We start from the raw sequence: 16082 nt of genomic DNA, 5'->3' as shown, positions 1-16082 counted from the left end.
ATCTTTCAATTTTTCTGACTTTGAGTACAAAAAGAGAATTGGAGCTGCTCAGAAGAGGGATAACTATTGTTGAAGATACATTTTGTATTGAGAAGAAACTGATCCCTTTGATATAGCTAAGTATCATTCTAAAAGTGAGTTTTTGAAAGTGTCCAAGCAAACTGTTTAGAGGTGAACAGTCAAGGGCACATTCCATTACCTCACATTAAAAAAAAAAAATAAAAAAAAATTGACTCTACTGCCAGAAATCCAGGTTTGTACAAGCTTCAACCCATGGAAATAATTGCCTCCCTTACATTCTCTCACACACAGTGGCACTTTCTACAAAAAAATAATCCATCCTTATTTTGAACCAATTGCAGTAAAGCTCTGTTCATGAGTTCATGTTTCCAGAATTTTCAAATGATTGGATCTTGGAAACAGTTCTTCTAAACTTCTATTTCAGAGCCATCTTCTCTAATGGTAGGGTGGGATAATTTTATGTATTTCTCTCAAGGAGTTAACCAGGGCACGTGTGTGTCTAAATGGCTCTAATTGGGTGGACACAAACCCCACAGAAAGATAGATGGAATACCTGTTTTGCCAGATTGTATAGGCAGTGGTTTTCAACCAGGGGTACGCAGAGGTCTTCCATGCAGTACATCAACTTATCTAGATATTTGCCTAGTGTTACAAAAGGCTATATAAAAAGCGCTAGAGAAGTTAGTACAAGCTAAAATGGGACACAGACAATGATTTGTTTATGCTGCTTTATATATTAAATTTGGCAATGTAAGTACAATATTCCAGTTGATTCATTTTATAATTATACAGTAAAAAATAAAGTAAGCAATTTTTCAGTATTAGTGTGCTGTGACACTTTTGTATTTGTATGTCTGATTTTATAAGCAAGTAGTTTTTAAAGGGAGGTGAAACTTGGGAGCACACAACACAAATCAGACTCCTGAAAGGGATACAGTAATCTGGAAAGATTGAGAGCCACTGGCCTAGAGTGTGACCCAGAAGATGTTTAAACTGAGAATAGAATTCTCTATCACAAAAGATAAACCCACAATTCTAGCTCTTAGACTCCATTTGAGATGTCAGACAAAAGCAGGGATTAACAACTAAAGGAATTAATGAAGAAAGCTGTCATGCTGAAAAGCTACAGATTTTACAGAATGTTAATGTCTGAGTGAATGACAGTAGATTCACTTCAATAGTTTATGGCTTGGGAGGGGAAAGCTGTCACTGTAAATCCTCCTCTTTTTTTAGATTCTGAATTTTTAAAGAAATTTAGCCTATGGGCTGAAAATTCTAATGCTTGTTTCCATTTCACAGTGAGAGTTGATAGTATTGCCATCTCTTAAATTGAAAAGTGTAATCAAATTCAATTTTTGCCATTTGAGTTAGCCAACCTTAGAAAAAAATGGCATGATTTTTCCACGAAATTTTAATTTAATATACTTTGTCTTCAAATTCTTGAAAAAAAACTGATTTATCCTTTTATAGTGATGCACCTTTCTTATGCCCCTGTGCATTTGTATATACTATGTATGTATGTATCTCTACTTAGGATTACCATATTTCACATTCTCAAAAAGAGGACACTGCCGGAGGTCGGGGGTGGCAGGAGTTGGAGGGAGGGGGAGAAGAGAACAGTTGGGAGGTACCTGCCTCAAGGATATTTACTGGAGGGTGGGGGATAGTTTCACTCCCTGTAACAGTTGCAGGGTGGCTGGCATAAGCCCAAGACATGGTGACAGCCGTCCCTCAGTGCCTCCATGCAAGACCCCCTCCCAAGGGTTGGGCGCTGAGGCCTGGGTAGGTGTGATCCGGCAGCTGTGGCTGCAAGGAATGGATAAATGAGCTGCCAATGCAGGGGAGGGGCCAATCAGAAAGTGGACCAGTCAGGGCTCTTTCTGAGCTCCAGCATCTGCTCCGAAAAAAATCTCGGACATTGCCTGTTATTTGAAAAATCCACCTGGATAGAGGCTTAATAAAGAGGAAATATCTGGGGAAAAACGGATGTATGGTAACCCTAGCTCTTCTCTGTTTGTTACAATTGAAACACGTGTGATCTCAAACATCAGAGCTTCCAAATAAGTCACATGATATACATGTATGTAGTTGAATATGCAGTTAGATTATTTTTTAAAATACATTTATTTTACATAGGGCTAAATTATAAAGTTAAACATACAAACACTAGGGCAAGATGCGAATTGGCAAAGTTATGATTGCACCATAACGATATTTCTCAAGCCTTGACCATTTAAAATCATTTGCAGATCCTGTTGAAGGATCTAAGCTTTAAACAGTTCCATTGTGTTGCTGTGTACTAATTACTAAACAATTGATCTATTTTGTTCCATTTTAGTGGTGGATTAAGTGATCCCTGTTTCATTTTTAAAAAGCTTTGAGATTAACACTATATATGCACGTAAAATCATCTTTGGTAGGCACATTGTCTAGAAATAAAAACTGTTTCTTTTAAATTAATGGTTTTTGCTGTTCATTTCTCACCTGAAATCCTAATCCTTGGTGTTTGACATCACAGTTTTACTAGCTGTGGAGATAAATGTGGTTTTTGAAAGGATTGAATTCATATGATGTATAAGGAGCAGGAACAGTGAATCTGATTTCATGCAATTCCCTGAATTTAAAAAAGGCAAATTCTCCACATGTGGTGATAGTGCAAAATAGATATACTGTAGGCAGAATGTTTTATAAACAAAAGCTTTCAGGTTTAAGCAAGGCCTCTGACTCTAATCTTTTGAGGATTAATTTTGGTGCATCTTTCAATTAACATAGAAAATTTGAAATAGCACAAGGTTTTTAACCTTTTGCTACTGAAAATGTAGTTGTCTCAGACTCAGATCGTGTACAGTCAATGTTTTGTGGAATCTCTGGACTTTTTTTTTTTTAAATGTCACCAAATTGACTAAAGTTTGCAGGAAAAACATTAGCAAGACATTGGTCCATATCTTGCATAAACTAGAAGGTTTCTCTAATTACTTTTCTCCCCCAGTTATTTATTTTCCCTCCCTTTGTTCATATCCATGTACCCCGATGATGCAGATGGAACCCACTTCTCAGCCCTTTGCTGCTTCTCTGCCAACCAGATGGACCACTGAATTGTATAAGGTACTGTTTTCCTGGGACCTAATAGTACTACCTTTACAGCTCTTTAAAAACTTCATGGCCTCTTGAATGAGAAGGGCAAACCAGACTTTTGTTTTAGTACTGAACTAACATAGCTACCTACACTTCACAATACACCACATGTTTGTTAGGACTATCAATATCTATTCTAATGTATTTTATTAAATTTGGGGGGGGAAATTAATTTTGTCCCATTTTCCACCCCCCTCGGCTCCATCTCTCCTGCCTCCCACTTCCCTTTTCAGTCAGAGCTGAACATTTCTAATCCTTTGCTGTTCAAAACCATAGTGATTTGGTCACATGCAATATTACTGAAGGTAGCACCACTCTGGGGGTTGTGTTCTGTTAAAGGTGAAATGTAAAGAAATAAGTTAGGGGTTTGTGTGCCCTTTTATTACTCCTTTCTAATTAAAAGGAAAGACAAAATACACTTATCAAAGAAATGTTTAAAGAATTGTCTGCTTGGATTTTTTTTTGCTTTCAGAAATATCAGGAATATCAAATCTTGTTCTCCCTGTTTTCGCTGGAGGTCAGAAAGCCAAAAAGTAAACTTAAGGCTACAAAGTTATTTATGTATTTAAAAAAAAAAAAAAATCAAACTTTTTCCACCTTTTTAAGGTCATTTTTAACTGCTACTACAGATCCACAACCAGAGGTGAAAAACTGTTTGTTTTTATGGTATAAAAAGCTAGTGGCTGTTTGTTTAGTGGTAGATATTATCTAAATCAGTGTTTTTCAAACCATGGGTCGAAACCCAGTACAGTACTGGGTCGTGACATGTAAGGCACTGGGTCGCCTTGCTCTGGTCAGCACCGCTGACTGGGAGGTTTAAAAGTCCTGTCGGCGGTGTTGAGGTAGACCAGAGCCTACCTTTTCCGACACCATCCTCACCCCGGAAGCGGCCAGCAGTGGGTCCAGCTTCTAGGCGGGGGGGTGGGGGGGGTCATGGAGCTCCACGCGCTGCCCCCACCCTGAGCACCAGCTCCACACTCCCATTGGCCAGTTACCGCCCAATAGGAGCTGGAGAGGGCAGTGCCTGCAGGCAAGAGTCACATGAAGCCATTTGCGCACCTCCTCCTAAGAGCCAGGCCCGTTGCTGGGTGTTTTTGGGGCGCAGTGCGGTCTACAGTGTCAAGACAGGCAGGAAGCCTGCCTCTGCACCCCAGCTGCACTGCTGACCGGGAGCTGCTGGAGTTAAGTCTGCGCCCCAATCCCCAGCCCTGAGCCTCCCAAACTTGGAACCCCTTCCTGCACCCCCAAACCCCTCATCCCTGGCCCTAGCCCAGAGCCTGCACCCCCCCAGAGCTCTGACCCCCCCCACATCCCAGCCCAGAAGCCCCCTCCCACACCCTGAACCTCTGGCCCACCCTGCAGCCCACACCCCAACCCTATGCCCCAGCCTTGAGGGCCTCCCTACCCCAAACCCTTCATCTCCAGCTCCATTGAATCACGGGTATCAACAATTCTTAGGGTGACCAGATATCCCTATTTTATAGGGACAGGCCCGATATTTGGGGCTTTTTCTTATATAGGCTCCTGTTATCCCCCACTTCCTGTCCTGATTTTTCACACTTGCTATCTGGTCACCCTAACAATTCTCTTCAACTGGGTCTCCAGAAAAAACATTTGAAAACCACTGATCTAAATGACTGGAAGACTGTCTTCACTGTTTGCTTTCATAATCTTTTAAGCTCCCTTGAGTTTGTAATAATCTTAAGGTAGAGCAAAATTCAGGTCTGAAATGACACTCCAGGTTTTAATTTATTGGGGAGAAGGGTTATGAGGCCAAATAGCTATTCTTAAAAACCGTGTGTAGAAAATGCCATATTTTAAAATACTCAGAATTGTATTACTTACATTCCATTGCCTTTAGAAGAGACAAGAACTTAATGAATATCAGTTATTATTCTGTTTTTAAAGAAAAATGTGAAACATGAAATGTTCTTATATGGCGTTTTAGAAACTTGTCTTTACTAAAAACTGAATATTTAATTGAAATATTTTGTGCGCTTTTCCTTCCAGTTTGAGTCTAGTGGTTGGTTGAGCCAAGAGAGGGATGGCAGCCTTCGGATCACTCAGCCTTGTTCTACATTACAAAGTTAGGTCAACGTAAGGCAGCTTATGTCAACCTAATTATGTCAGTGTACAGCCTTCCTTCCACTGATGTAAGTGCCCTAGTACATCAGCATAATAAGTTCACCTCCACAAGAGGCGTAGGCATGTCTCGGTGTAGTTAGGTCAAAGCAGTATCTGTGTAGACACTGCAGGTTACTTACATGGTCTGTTGGCTGTCATTCGTCCATGCTGAAGCCCTGAAATTGAAAAGAAAGTGGTCTGGCACCCTAAGGTGGGTGAGGGGCTCCCCACTGTGAGCCAGGCTGTGCACAGTGGGCTCCCTGCTCTAAGCTGGGCTACACTCCCCATTCCAAACTCCCAGTGCAGTGGGGAGCTGACAGTCCAGACAGCTGCCAGGTTCCCAGCAGGGAGCTGCATGTGGAACTGCCAGCCCTGGCTCTCAGGCTCCACAGTGCCCCTCTTAAGTGAATGGAAGTGCTCCTGGTGAGCACATGCACCACTGACAGAAAGAGGGCAGTGTGGACATGAACCAGTAATTATTGTGGTGGCTGTAAGTCCACCTGTATAGTGTCAGTTTGTAGTGTAGACATGCCCTCAGCAGTTGTTCTCCTATGTTTCTTAAACCTTACTTAAAACCAAGGGCTTGTCTACACTACAGAATTAGGTTGACTTACCGCCACTGCAGTAATTCAGTCAGCTGTTGGTGTCCACACTACCCTCCTTCTGCTGGTGGTGCATGTCCTTACCAGGAGCACTTGCACAGACTGAAGTGGAACATTGTGGGATAGACAGCTGGGTGTGGGACACTGACAGCTGTGTGGGGCTCACAGCTGGAGCCCTCCACCCTGCGGTGTGACAGCCTGAGCTGTGAACCCCACCTGGGGTTCAGTTTCACACCAGGAAGCCTACCGGTGGTGGAAGTTAATATTCTTGTCAATTTCACGGCTCCAGCTGTGAGTGAGGGGCTGCAGAGGGGAGGCAGTGACAGCTGTGAAACTGATAAGAATGACAGCCAACAGCCAGTGTAAGTAACGCAGTGTCTACAAGGACAATGCATCTATCCCTGACTCCACCGATATTAACTCCACCTCCATGAGAGAGACAGCACTTATGTCGGTGTAGCAGGCCGTTTACTTTGGCAGAAGCAGCACTCTAGTGTAGACACTGACATAATTAGGTCGACGTAAGCTTCTTTTAGGTCTACCGAACTGTAGTTCAGGCCAAACCTTTGTAAGTGGCTACAGCAGCATAACTACCAGCAATGAAATTGTCAGTTTCAAGCTCTAGCTGTGAGCACCAGGTTGCTGGGACCAGGGACAGCCCTGACATTGAGAAGCCTGCTGGTAGGCCCCATGCTGTGAAATTGAGCTGGTGCCGGGCTCACGGCTCAGGCTTCATCCTGGGGTGGATGAGGAGCTCAAACTGTGAGGCCCCGTGGGACTGTCAGTGCCCCACAGTGCACCATTCAGTCCGTGGCAAGCACTTGTTGGTGAGGAGAGAGTAGTGGGGACACCAACAGCTGATTACATTATTGCGGTGGCTGTAGGTTGACCTAAATAGTGGTAAACCTAATTTTGTAGTGTAGATGAGTCCTTTGTCTCTGAGGGTATTAGGGGAAAGCATCCTATAGGTTCCCTTCAGGACAGTATGCTCAATGTTGCTTTAACTAATCAGTGGAGGCTATATTTATGAGAGATGGTAACCCTCTCCTATCCATCCCCTGTGCTGAGCATGCTGCTTCTGCAGACTGTAACTTCCAGCTTCTACCTATTTAGAGAGGAAAGTTTGAAAAATCTAACAGTTTCCCACAGCATACTGACTTTCTTAAACAAAAAAACCACACCAATTTCTGTATAATAATGGCATTTTTCCCCCACCTGCACCAGTAGAGTGAAATATGTCCTGCTGAGTGAGATGTGAGTTTCTTCCTTTTAAGAAGGATCCACAATATGGATTTGATTTTCCTACAAAATATAATCATCAGCTCTTCAACTATCTTCCATGCTCTAGCAGTTTTATTCCTGTTTTGCTAGTTGGGATAAAAATGTATGAAAGGCACAATGGTACATACACATCTAATTCTTTCCAGTTACAGATGTTCTAGCTTGATGAACCGACTTTGCTGTATTGTACTGTCAAGGGATTTAGCTGCTTACTGAAAATTCAGTGAGCAGAAAGCATGAAGTGATAAAATTGTGCCAGAATTGCCATTGGTCTGTTTCATAAAACTTGTTTCAATGACTTTCATAATACGCTTTATTGACCTGATGATTATTCCTTCTTAGAAACAATTTTAGTACAATCTGATTATCCAGAGTGGATTCAGAGAAGTGGAGAAATAGCTAGTAAACTAGCTTTTGAAAAACAGTTGTTTACTGAAAACCTAAAGATTACTTGGATCTCCTAGGGCTAGGGCACTTCAGTTTCAAGATAACTGAAAGATAGAATGTCAGCACAGCGTATGCCAATCTACATTACAATATCTAATTTAAAAAAAATGTTTTGCAGAACTGTTTGGGTGGTATTTTTAAAGCTTAACATAAATATTTTAAGAGTATTTTTACTTCAGTAAATCCTTGGACCCTTGAAACTGATGTTGTAAATGTTCTTTGTTGCAGGTATGCCATTTTGGTAGTCATTTTGGGTGTTCTTTTTTTTTTTTTTAAAGAAAGCGTGACATTACAGATCTGTCTCTGGATGGCTTGGCGTGGAGGGGGAAGGAGAACATACAGCACACATGGGAAGCATTGAGTTTAGTTTGCTGCTGCTCCAATAACTTTTGTAACAAATATTAAACCCTGCAATAATGTGATGGAAAATTACTATTGAGGTTTGCAGTGTTGTGTCAAATTTTCAGGGTAATGGCACCTGTATGTTTCCCTTGAGGGGACCCACTTAAAGATTTCTGACTCCTAGCCATCACCTCTACTGCATGAAGGCTTGCATCTCACTCCCTTTTAACTGAGGGTTTTAAGGCTGCCCAACTCCCCCACCTATACTTCGATATCTCCAGCAAACCAGTCTTCCTAAAAGGCCAATGCCTGTGCTTTGCTTTCTCTCCAAGGGCTATGGCCAGTGTATTGCTGGCAGTTACAAGTTGCCATGCACATTTATTCTTAAGGTAAAACATTACAGAGAAAGCCTATAAAAAATAAAATATCTACATGCATGCTCAACAGCTCATGAGAGGTCACCCCCAGCTCCAACATAGGGTTCTAGTAGGCCTCAGTCCTTCAGACCTCGCAACTGTGGGTTACCAAGTTCACATCAGTCTTAAGATCAGGAACCAGACCTGAGGCTGGGCAGATCTACCATTTGATCTACCTTTGGTCTCAGGAGCGGCTCCAGGGTTTTTGGTGCCCTAGGCGGGGGTCCTTCCACGCTCCCAATCAGCAGCAATTCGGCGACGGGGGGGGGGGGGTCCTTCCGTGCTCCCGGTCTTCAGGGCACTTCAGCGGCAGGTCCCAAAGCGAGTGAAGGACCCGCCGCAGAATTGCCACCGAAGACCCGGAGTGTGGAAGGACACCCACCTCCCCCCGCCGCCGAATTGCCACCGAAGACATGGAGCGCGGAAGGACCTCCTGCCGCCGAATTGCCACCAAGGGCGGCAAAATGCCACCCCCTCAAATCCTGGTGCCCTAGGCGACCGCCTAGGTCACCTAAATGGAAGCGCCGGCCCTGTTTGGTCTCCAATCTCCCGAATAATCACCAGTTGATGGCCCTCTCCTCATGATGTAGCTTCAGAATGCTGTGTTTTGGTTTGTTTTGGTTTCATAACCAAAGTCAGGGCGTTACCCATTCCCCAGGAAATTGATTTAACACATATTGGCCCAGAAGTCCATTTTTGTCTGGCACATTTCAATATAGCCATTTTTGTACAGGAAATTAATATTACGGTGTATGTACAGCTCCCATACCTACATTGAACAATGGTCATGATTTGTGAACAGTAAATGTTGCACTTCATGAGTATTCCTATTTTGTAGTGTAAAGACTGCTTTGAAACTTGCATTCTAAAGGAAGAGCCCTGCCTTCCACCAAATTAAATGGCATATACAGCTAACCATGTGTAAATAGTAATAAACACAGTGGGAACTTGCAGCTTATGCAATACTGAAATTTTTTAAACCATTTAAAGGTAAAGATTGAGATTTTCTTTCAAAATAACTTACTGAAGTAGTTTACAGTTTAAGATTAAATGACAAATCTATTTATTTCTAAGGTATTTATAAAGCACTCAATCACCATTGTACCTAGGCACTGAAAACACTAAAATGTGGAGTATAAGACTCTAAAAAATTGGACCTTTCTGTGGTTTAGTGGCTTTCAGCTGAATATTTTAAAGATCATCCTAGCTTCTGCTTTTGTGGATAAACTAATAAAAAGGTTACTTTTGCATTAGGCTTTAATGATACCTACAGCAGCAGTTCTCAGCTGATGGATTGTGACCTGAAAATAAGTTGGAGCAGCTGCTTAGTAAGTGATGCATGCTGGCTGAGAACTATAAAATCCTATGGGCTGTAGAATCCAACAGAAGCCTGGGTTTGAGGAGAAGGAACTCTTAGTTTTCCACTCATTATCCAGTCAGTTCCTCTCCCCCTTTCCTCTACCATTCCAAAGCTAGGATCCTGTGGAGCTGTCTTTGTGTGGCGAGTGCCAGGCAAGAGGGGAGAATTTCCCCATTTTTTTGATGTACAACCCATAAAATGGCTTAATATTTTCCCATAATCCTCTGCACACCCAAAAGATTGTGGGGTGTGATGAGTCAAGTGTATTTTTGGACATCTTGGGAGTCACAGGCCAAGAGACCTTAAGAACCACTGAAGCCCATTTTGACCACCTCTGTGGAGAGTTCCTTAGCTTGTCAAGACAAATATGTTTCATGTCTTCGGGGTTCTTTTTGGTGTTGAGTCTTGATGTAATCCTCCAGCAGTTAACAGGAATTCTTAACTGTGTGGTGACTTTTGTGACAATATATTTAAAAAAAAAAAAGGGGGCACTAGAAAGTTTCACTCATGCTATTTTTACTCCCTTTATAAAGTCCTTCACAGTCATCAGAGGTCTACATTGTGGCCATTCTTCTCAATAATTGGTTTGTTAAAGCTGCATTAGACACTTCCTGTCTAAAGCACTGAGATAAATGTGATGCAATCTGTAGCACATTTTGTGAATACGTTATCTGATGGCAGGATACAACTGTTTCCCTGTTCTAATGTTGCCCATGCACTGCTTATATCATTTTTCTTTACATGAAATGTGAAACAGAATAAAACAATCTGACGTTTTTTACAGTATAACTATAAAACTGCATAATAAATTTCAGGTTTTTTATGTCAGAAAAGTAATAATGTCCTTTTTTCCTCTATAGGTATAAATTAACCTTCTAAAAGGAATTAAACAATGGAACCAGACATAATTCGGATGTACTCTTCTTCCCCTCCTCCACTAGACAATGGTGCTGATGAGGATGACAATGATGAATTTGGGGAATTTGGTGGATTCTCTGGTGTTGGCACGTCTGGTATAGGTTTTGCTGATTTTGATGCACCAGACTACAGTAATTCAAAGGAGGAGTTTATACCCACAAACCATTTTATGCCAATTCATGATTACTCTGACAATGGAGATAGCCTTGCAACCTTTAACTCTGTTAAAAATGGTAAAGATAAAGACTGCATTGCAGAACTTCCTAAACCTGCTAAAGAACTCTCTGATATATCAACTAAAACCAGCAAAGAAAAATGTAAATCTAGAACGTCAGGTTCTTCCTTTGATGTTAATCTGGAAGATATAAAGACAATAGGGGAACAAAAAGAGAACAGGGGAAAAGCAGAGGGTTTCTCCTCTGAAGGTGTTAGAACTGATATGAAAGTTACAGGCCAGGACCAGCAAATAGACACTTGTAATGGTGAGAAACTCCCATGTCTAGAGATTCTAACAAATGGTTTTGCAGCATTGGACTCTGTAAATCCTCAGGGAATAGAAGATCTGGACAGTGTCAGTGACTCAAAGGGACTAAAAACTACTAGCACTCATAGCACTGAGTTAAGTTTAGACTCTCTGCCCAGCCCAGCTGAGGATTTTGCAGATTTTGCTGCATTCTCAAACAATGAAACAATCCATTTAGAAGAACTAGGACATAAAATATGCAAAGTTTTTAATGAAAGAGAAGCACTGAATGTACAGGAAAACCATATAATAAATAGAGTGGCTGAACAAAGTATTATGAAGGAACAGTCTTCAGATAGAAGCCACGAATATGAAGGAGAGACTTGCACTGAAGATGAGCAGGCTTGCATTTCAGAAACCAATTTAGTAGATAATGAAGTTGGTAGTAATTGTGAGCAGGACTCTACAGCACTGGAACATAATGACTTCATTTGTAGCACAACTCAAAAAACTGAGATTTCAATAGGCACTACTGAAAATGCAGAAAACACTGGAAGGCGAAAATATTGTGACCGTGGGAACAGCAAAGACCTTGATTTTTCTAGGGCTGATGATTCTTCAGAAACAGAAAGTATCAACTTTACTAAAATTCAAAACCCCACCAGTGATCCTGCAGAAGAAACTGATTTGGGTGATTTTGCAGATGTAAAGAATGGTGAAAGTAGCACTGAATTTCTGTCTTGTAGTGATACAAACGAAGATGATTTTGGTGATTTTGGCACAGTCAGTGGTGCATCTCCTGCTTTTATTAGTGATACTCAAGAGTCAGTGAATGATTTAAGTTTAGAAGACTCTTCTGAACAATCTGCACACTTCAGTGAGCCAAGTGGTAAATTTGGTGAGTTTAGGGATATAAATATTGAGGTAACTGTTGACAAACAAAAATTAGATCAGTCTGAACTAAATCAGACACTAGAATATAGAGCTACCAATACGCTTTCTGACTTGGAAGTCCCACCTCTTACTGAGTTGGAATATGGAAAGAATAGTGAATTTGGAGAGTTTGATTCAGTGCCAACACCTCAAGATGAGTGCAGTGCTTTTCAGGACTCTGAAGATTTTGCAGACTTTAGTTCAGCTGGTTGTAACCAAGCTGCAGAGTGGAATGCTTTTGAAGATGAACAGAAAGAAAGCTGTTATTGGGCTGCTTTTGGAGATGAACAAGCTGCTGAATCTTATTATAGAAAAGAGACGTGGCAGTCACATAGGACAGTTGCATCTCTTAGTATTGACAGCCCTGTGACCCATCAGACTGATGGTGTTGCTTTGGCATCTTTCCAGGGAGTTGCTAGTAGGCGAGAATCAGCACCTTCAATTCAGGTAACTTTCTATATTTTGTCCCTTTTGTCCCTTTTGGGGATTTTTTTTAAATTGCTTTATAAGGCTTATCACTCAAAAGTGTACTTTTTAATCTTAAAATCCATTGTGCATGCAATTCTTTCCCAGCGCACATTTTTGAATATGTGTAAAGCAATAGCTTTTGTGTATTTCACAAAGAATACTTGTTAATAGAATTTTTATTTGGTTCTTGGAAAATGTATTCCTTCCACAGATGTATTCCTCTGACAGATGTAGAACTCCTTTGAAGTTTCCATTATGAGATGCCCTTACAGACTTGCCAACATGTCATCTTTCAGCTGTTTCATGGATTTACTTACTGTTTTGGGGTATAGAAACAGCTTCAGTGGTTTTCATTATCATTTGATACCCAGATGCAAAATAATACAATGGTGTTCTTTTTAAATCAATACTTTTTAAAAAAAAAATTGTTTTAAAGAGAGTAATTGAAAGCTGATAGGTCTCCTACTCCCTGAAATGTAGTCTAAGATAAGTGACCGATAAACTGATCACCAATCTTAATCTTTTTTTAAAAAATCTGATAAAAATGTAAAATGTTTTCCTAAGACTTTTACTTGTCACTTAGTTCCTGTTCATGCTATCCACTCTGACTTCCTCCTCATGCATAGTCAGTCTGTTACAAAATTGTTCCTGGTAGTAAAATATGAAGTTCTTTCCCTAATGCTTTAAATCTTAAGGTCACACTAATTAGAAAATTGAAGAGTCAATTGTTATGAAAACTCTTATTTAAGACTCTAATTTGGGGGGGAAGCTAAACATTATGGCAAAGGTATTAATATTCAAGAGTGATTTCTTTTGATCACTGCTATACTTAAGCAAGAATATGGGGATAGATGACTGTTCAAAAGATGCTGGTAACATTCATTGCATTTTTGCCTTATTGCTAATTGTGTAACTAAATACTAATTTCTAACTTACTAGCTGGGTTTTTTCTTCGGTCATCTGATTCTCTTGCACCAGGGTAGATGTTTGATTGTAGTTGTACATTCTTGACTTCAGAACAACTGTACTGAGTTTAAATCTCCCTTAGCTGAGCATGTGCAGTGTAGTTGTAACTGTGTTGGTCCCAGGATATTAGAAAGACAAGGTGGGTGAGGTAATTTTTTTTTAATCGAACCAACTTCTATTGATTGAGAGAGACAAGCTTTTGAGAGAGACAGTTCTTCTTTAGGTCTGGGAAAGGTACTCCGAGCATTACAGCTACTTGCAAGGTGGAGCAGACTGCTTATGCTAAAGAATTTGTTCCATCTTGCATTTAGCTGTCCTGCTAAGTATTTCCTTATTTAACTGATAGCATTGTGTATTTGTGTGTTCATTCAACGTGATTACTGTTTAAATGCAGAAACTATGCCAGTACTGTGTAGTGGCATGGTGGAGATCCTTTCATGAAGGGGAAAACTAGTTATTTGCCAGTAGCTGGAGTTTTCCAAATGTTGACTTCACCAGTCGTCCTTCACTCCCTTTTCTCTCTGAGGTCCATGTATTCTGGACAGGGAACAGGCAGTAAGGTTGCTGTGTCTTCTGAATGTAGTCTTAGAGCCATAAGGTGCATGAATCAAGGGATGCCGCACTGATCTCTGCTAACTACTTTAATGATTCTGGGGTCAGTTTTGATGTTGGCTTAACTAGGGAAGCTGGCTTGAGTGAGCATTGTGTATGGAGAGGAATGATAAGTAACCCAGTTTTGCCAGTAAAATATAGATTATAAATTGGAGCAGAGGGGTTGTTATTAGTGGTAACTTAGTGCAATTCTTTTGTAAACATAAGATCACAAATGCACAATCAGGGTGTTTGAGGACAAAATGAAAATCTCTGCTCTGAACATGTTTATTTCTGTCAAATTTAATTTTTGTAGTATTAAACAGATCAACAATGTCAAGTACTTGAACATTATTTAATTGTTGCTGGAATTTGTAATCAGGGCACCCTCCCTTTAAAATAAATTGTCTGAAGGGATTTTCCACGCTTGTTGCAAGTAAACTATGAAGTTGCACAACTTCATCTGTGCATTGCTGAAAACAAATATTTTTGACACATCCTTTTTAATGGGACATAAAAATATTTTCTTCCCCCCAAACCAAAGGCTGGTGGACAAACTTTACATAAGCTGTTTACTGGATACTTTGAAGGTTTTAATATTAATGTCTCATTTCAACTGTGAAGATCCAATAACAGTTGTTGCAATATAGCGTAGGCCTGCTTTTTTAAGTATAAGGTCCTATTGTGATTAATATATAGGATTAGACGTGATACTGCACATAGGCTTCTTGGGGCAGAGACTGCCATCTTTCATGTCATGTAGGCACTGAGCACATGGACAATGCTTAACCGTTAATCTAATTCACTGATGGCTATGCAACAAAACCAATAAATCATTTGTTCTTCCCTGAGTGAGATGTGTGGTGCAGGATATGTCCTATTTCTTTTTAACTGATACAGAAAAATCGGTTACCATGAACATTTAAGATATTTAAGAACTGTCCTCCCACTTCCCAGCACCGGTGAAAAATAATGCTAATAGTTTGGTAGGTGTCTATAGACTCCTCCAAAGACAAGCTCCCTATCCTGAAAATGCCCTCAGTCTAGGGGCCAGGTCTTGCAAGCCTGTACACAGATAATTCCACTGACTTCAGTGAAGTTATTCAGATGAGTAATGGCTCACAGAATCAGGCACTATATAGAAAGCAGAAAAACAAAGGATGAGGGATGGAATGCAATTTAGTATAGGAAGAACTGGCAGCAACACCTATAATTAAAGTTGGCTAACACTTTGTTACAAGGCCACATAGTCAGTTGCTTGTAATTTGCCAAACTTGAAACATTTGGGGGAGTGGATAAGAGGAGATGGAAGAGGCATAAAAAGGAACAAAGCTGGGTGTTGTGTGTGTTGTGGGGGAGGGACAGAAGGATCTGTATCCACTACAGTACACTTCTCTCCAGAAACTTCAATGGAATCCGGGATTCCAAAGTCAACACCTTCCTGCTGTCTAACAGTTATCTGTGAGACCCACTCACAAAATGTTTTATTTCCTGCCAATGACTGCTCTACATAGAGAATAACAGCTTATGGCTGCTACTTGTTCTTCCACTAGCTCAAGTAGGAAAGGTCTGTGATGTGGATCTAAAGGTGACAATCCCACTGATATCCTGGGAGAGTCACTATGGTTTCACAGGCTGGAAACCAACACACACAGACCTCCCCCACCACCCAGTGCTCACCAACATACCCCTGCTACCTAGCACCCCAAAACAGACCTTGCCCACTGCCCAGCACTCTCCCACATACCTCTCACAGCCCAGCACCCCAAAACACAGACTCCCCAGAGACCTATTCTCCAAGCCCTGCCCTCTGGCTGCTCTCTGGCCCTGCTGGGCCAGCACAGAGCAGGGATCCCCTCTTCCAGTACAATGCTACAGGGCAAGACAGCTGAAGCTCGGGAGCGCAGAGCATCCCAGGGGCCCCACTCAGCCCTGCCTTTCTGGCGCTGTTGCCTGTGGCGGAGGAGGCATTTCCTTCCAGGGATGGGGTGGGGGGCAGCCACCAACTTCCCCTG

The 16082-nt window shown here is 41.2% G+C and overlaps 1 protein-coding gene across 1 annotated transcript in view; it reads left to right on the top strand.

Annotated features, from left to right (window-relative positions):
* The window catches only part of AFTPH (aftiphilin), a 64971-nt gene that overhangs the window by 10792 nt on the left and 38097 nt on the right, over positions 1–16082 (top strand). Inside the window, 1 exon segment of the mRNA XM_030557906.1 lies at positions 10589–12489. Coding sequence (XP_030413766.1) covers positions 10621–12489 — 1869 coding nt within the window. The 5' untranslated portion in view covers positions 10589–10620.

This window comes from Gopherus evgoodei, chromosome 3, assembly GCF_007399415.2.
Source record: "Gopherus evgoodei ecotype Sinaloan lineage chromosome 3, rGopEvg1_v1.p, whole genome shotgun sequence".
NCBI classification, from domain to species: Eukaryota; Metazoa; Chordata; order Testudines; family Testudinidae; genus Gopherus; species Gopherus evgoodei.
The sequence above is the reverse complement of the archived record's forward strand: the minus strand, read 5'-3'. Positions and strand labels throughout refer to the sequence as shown.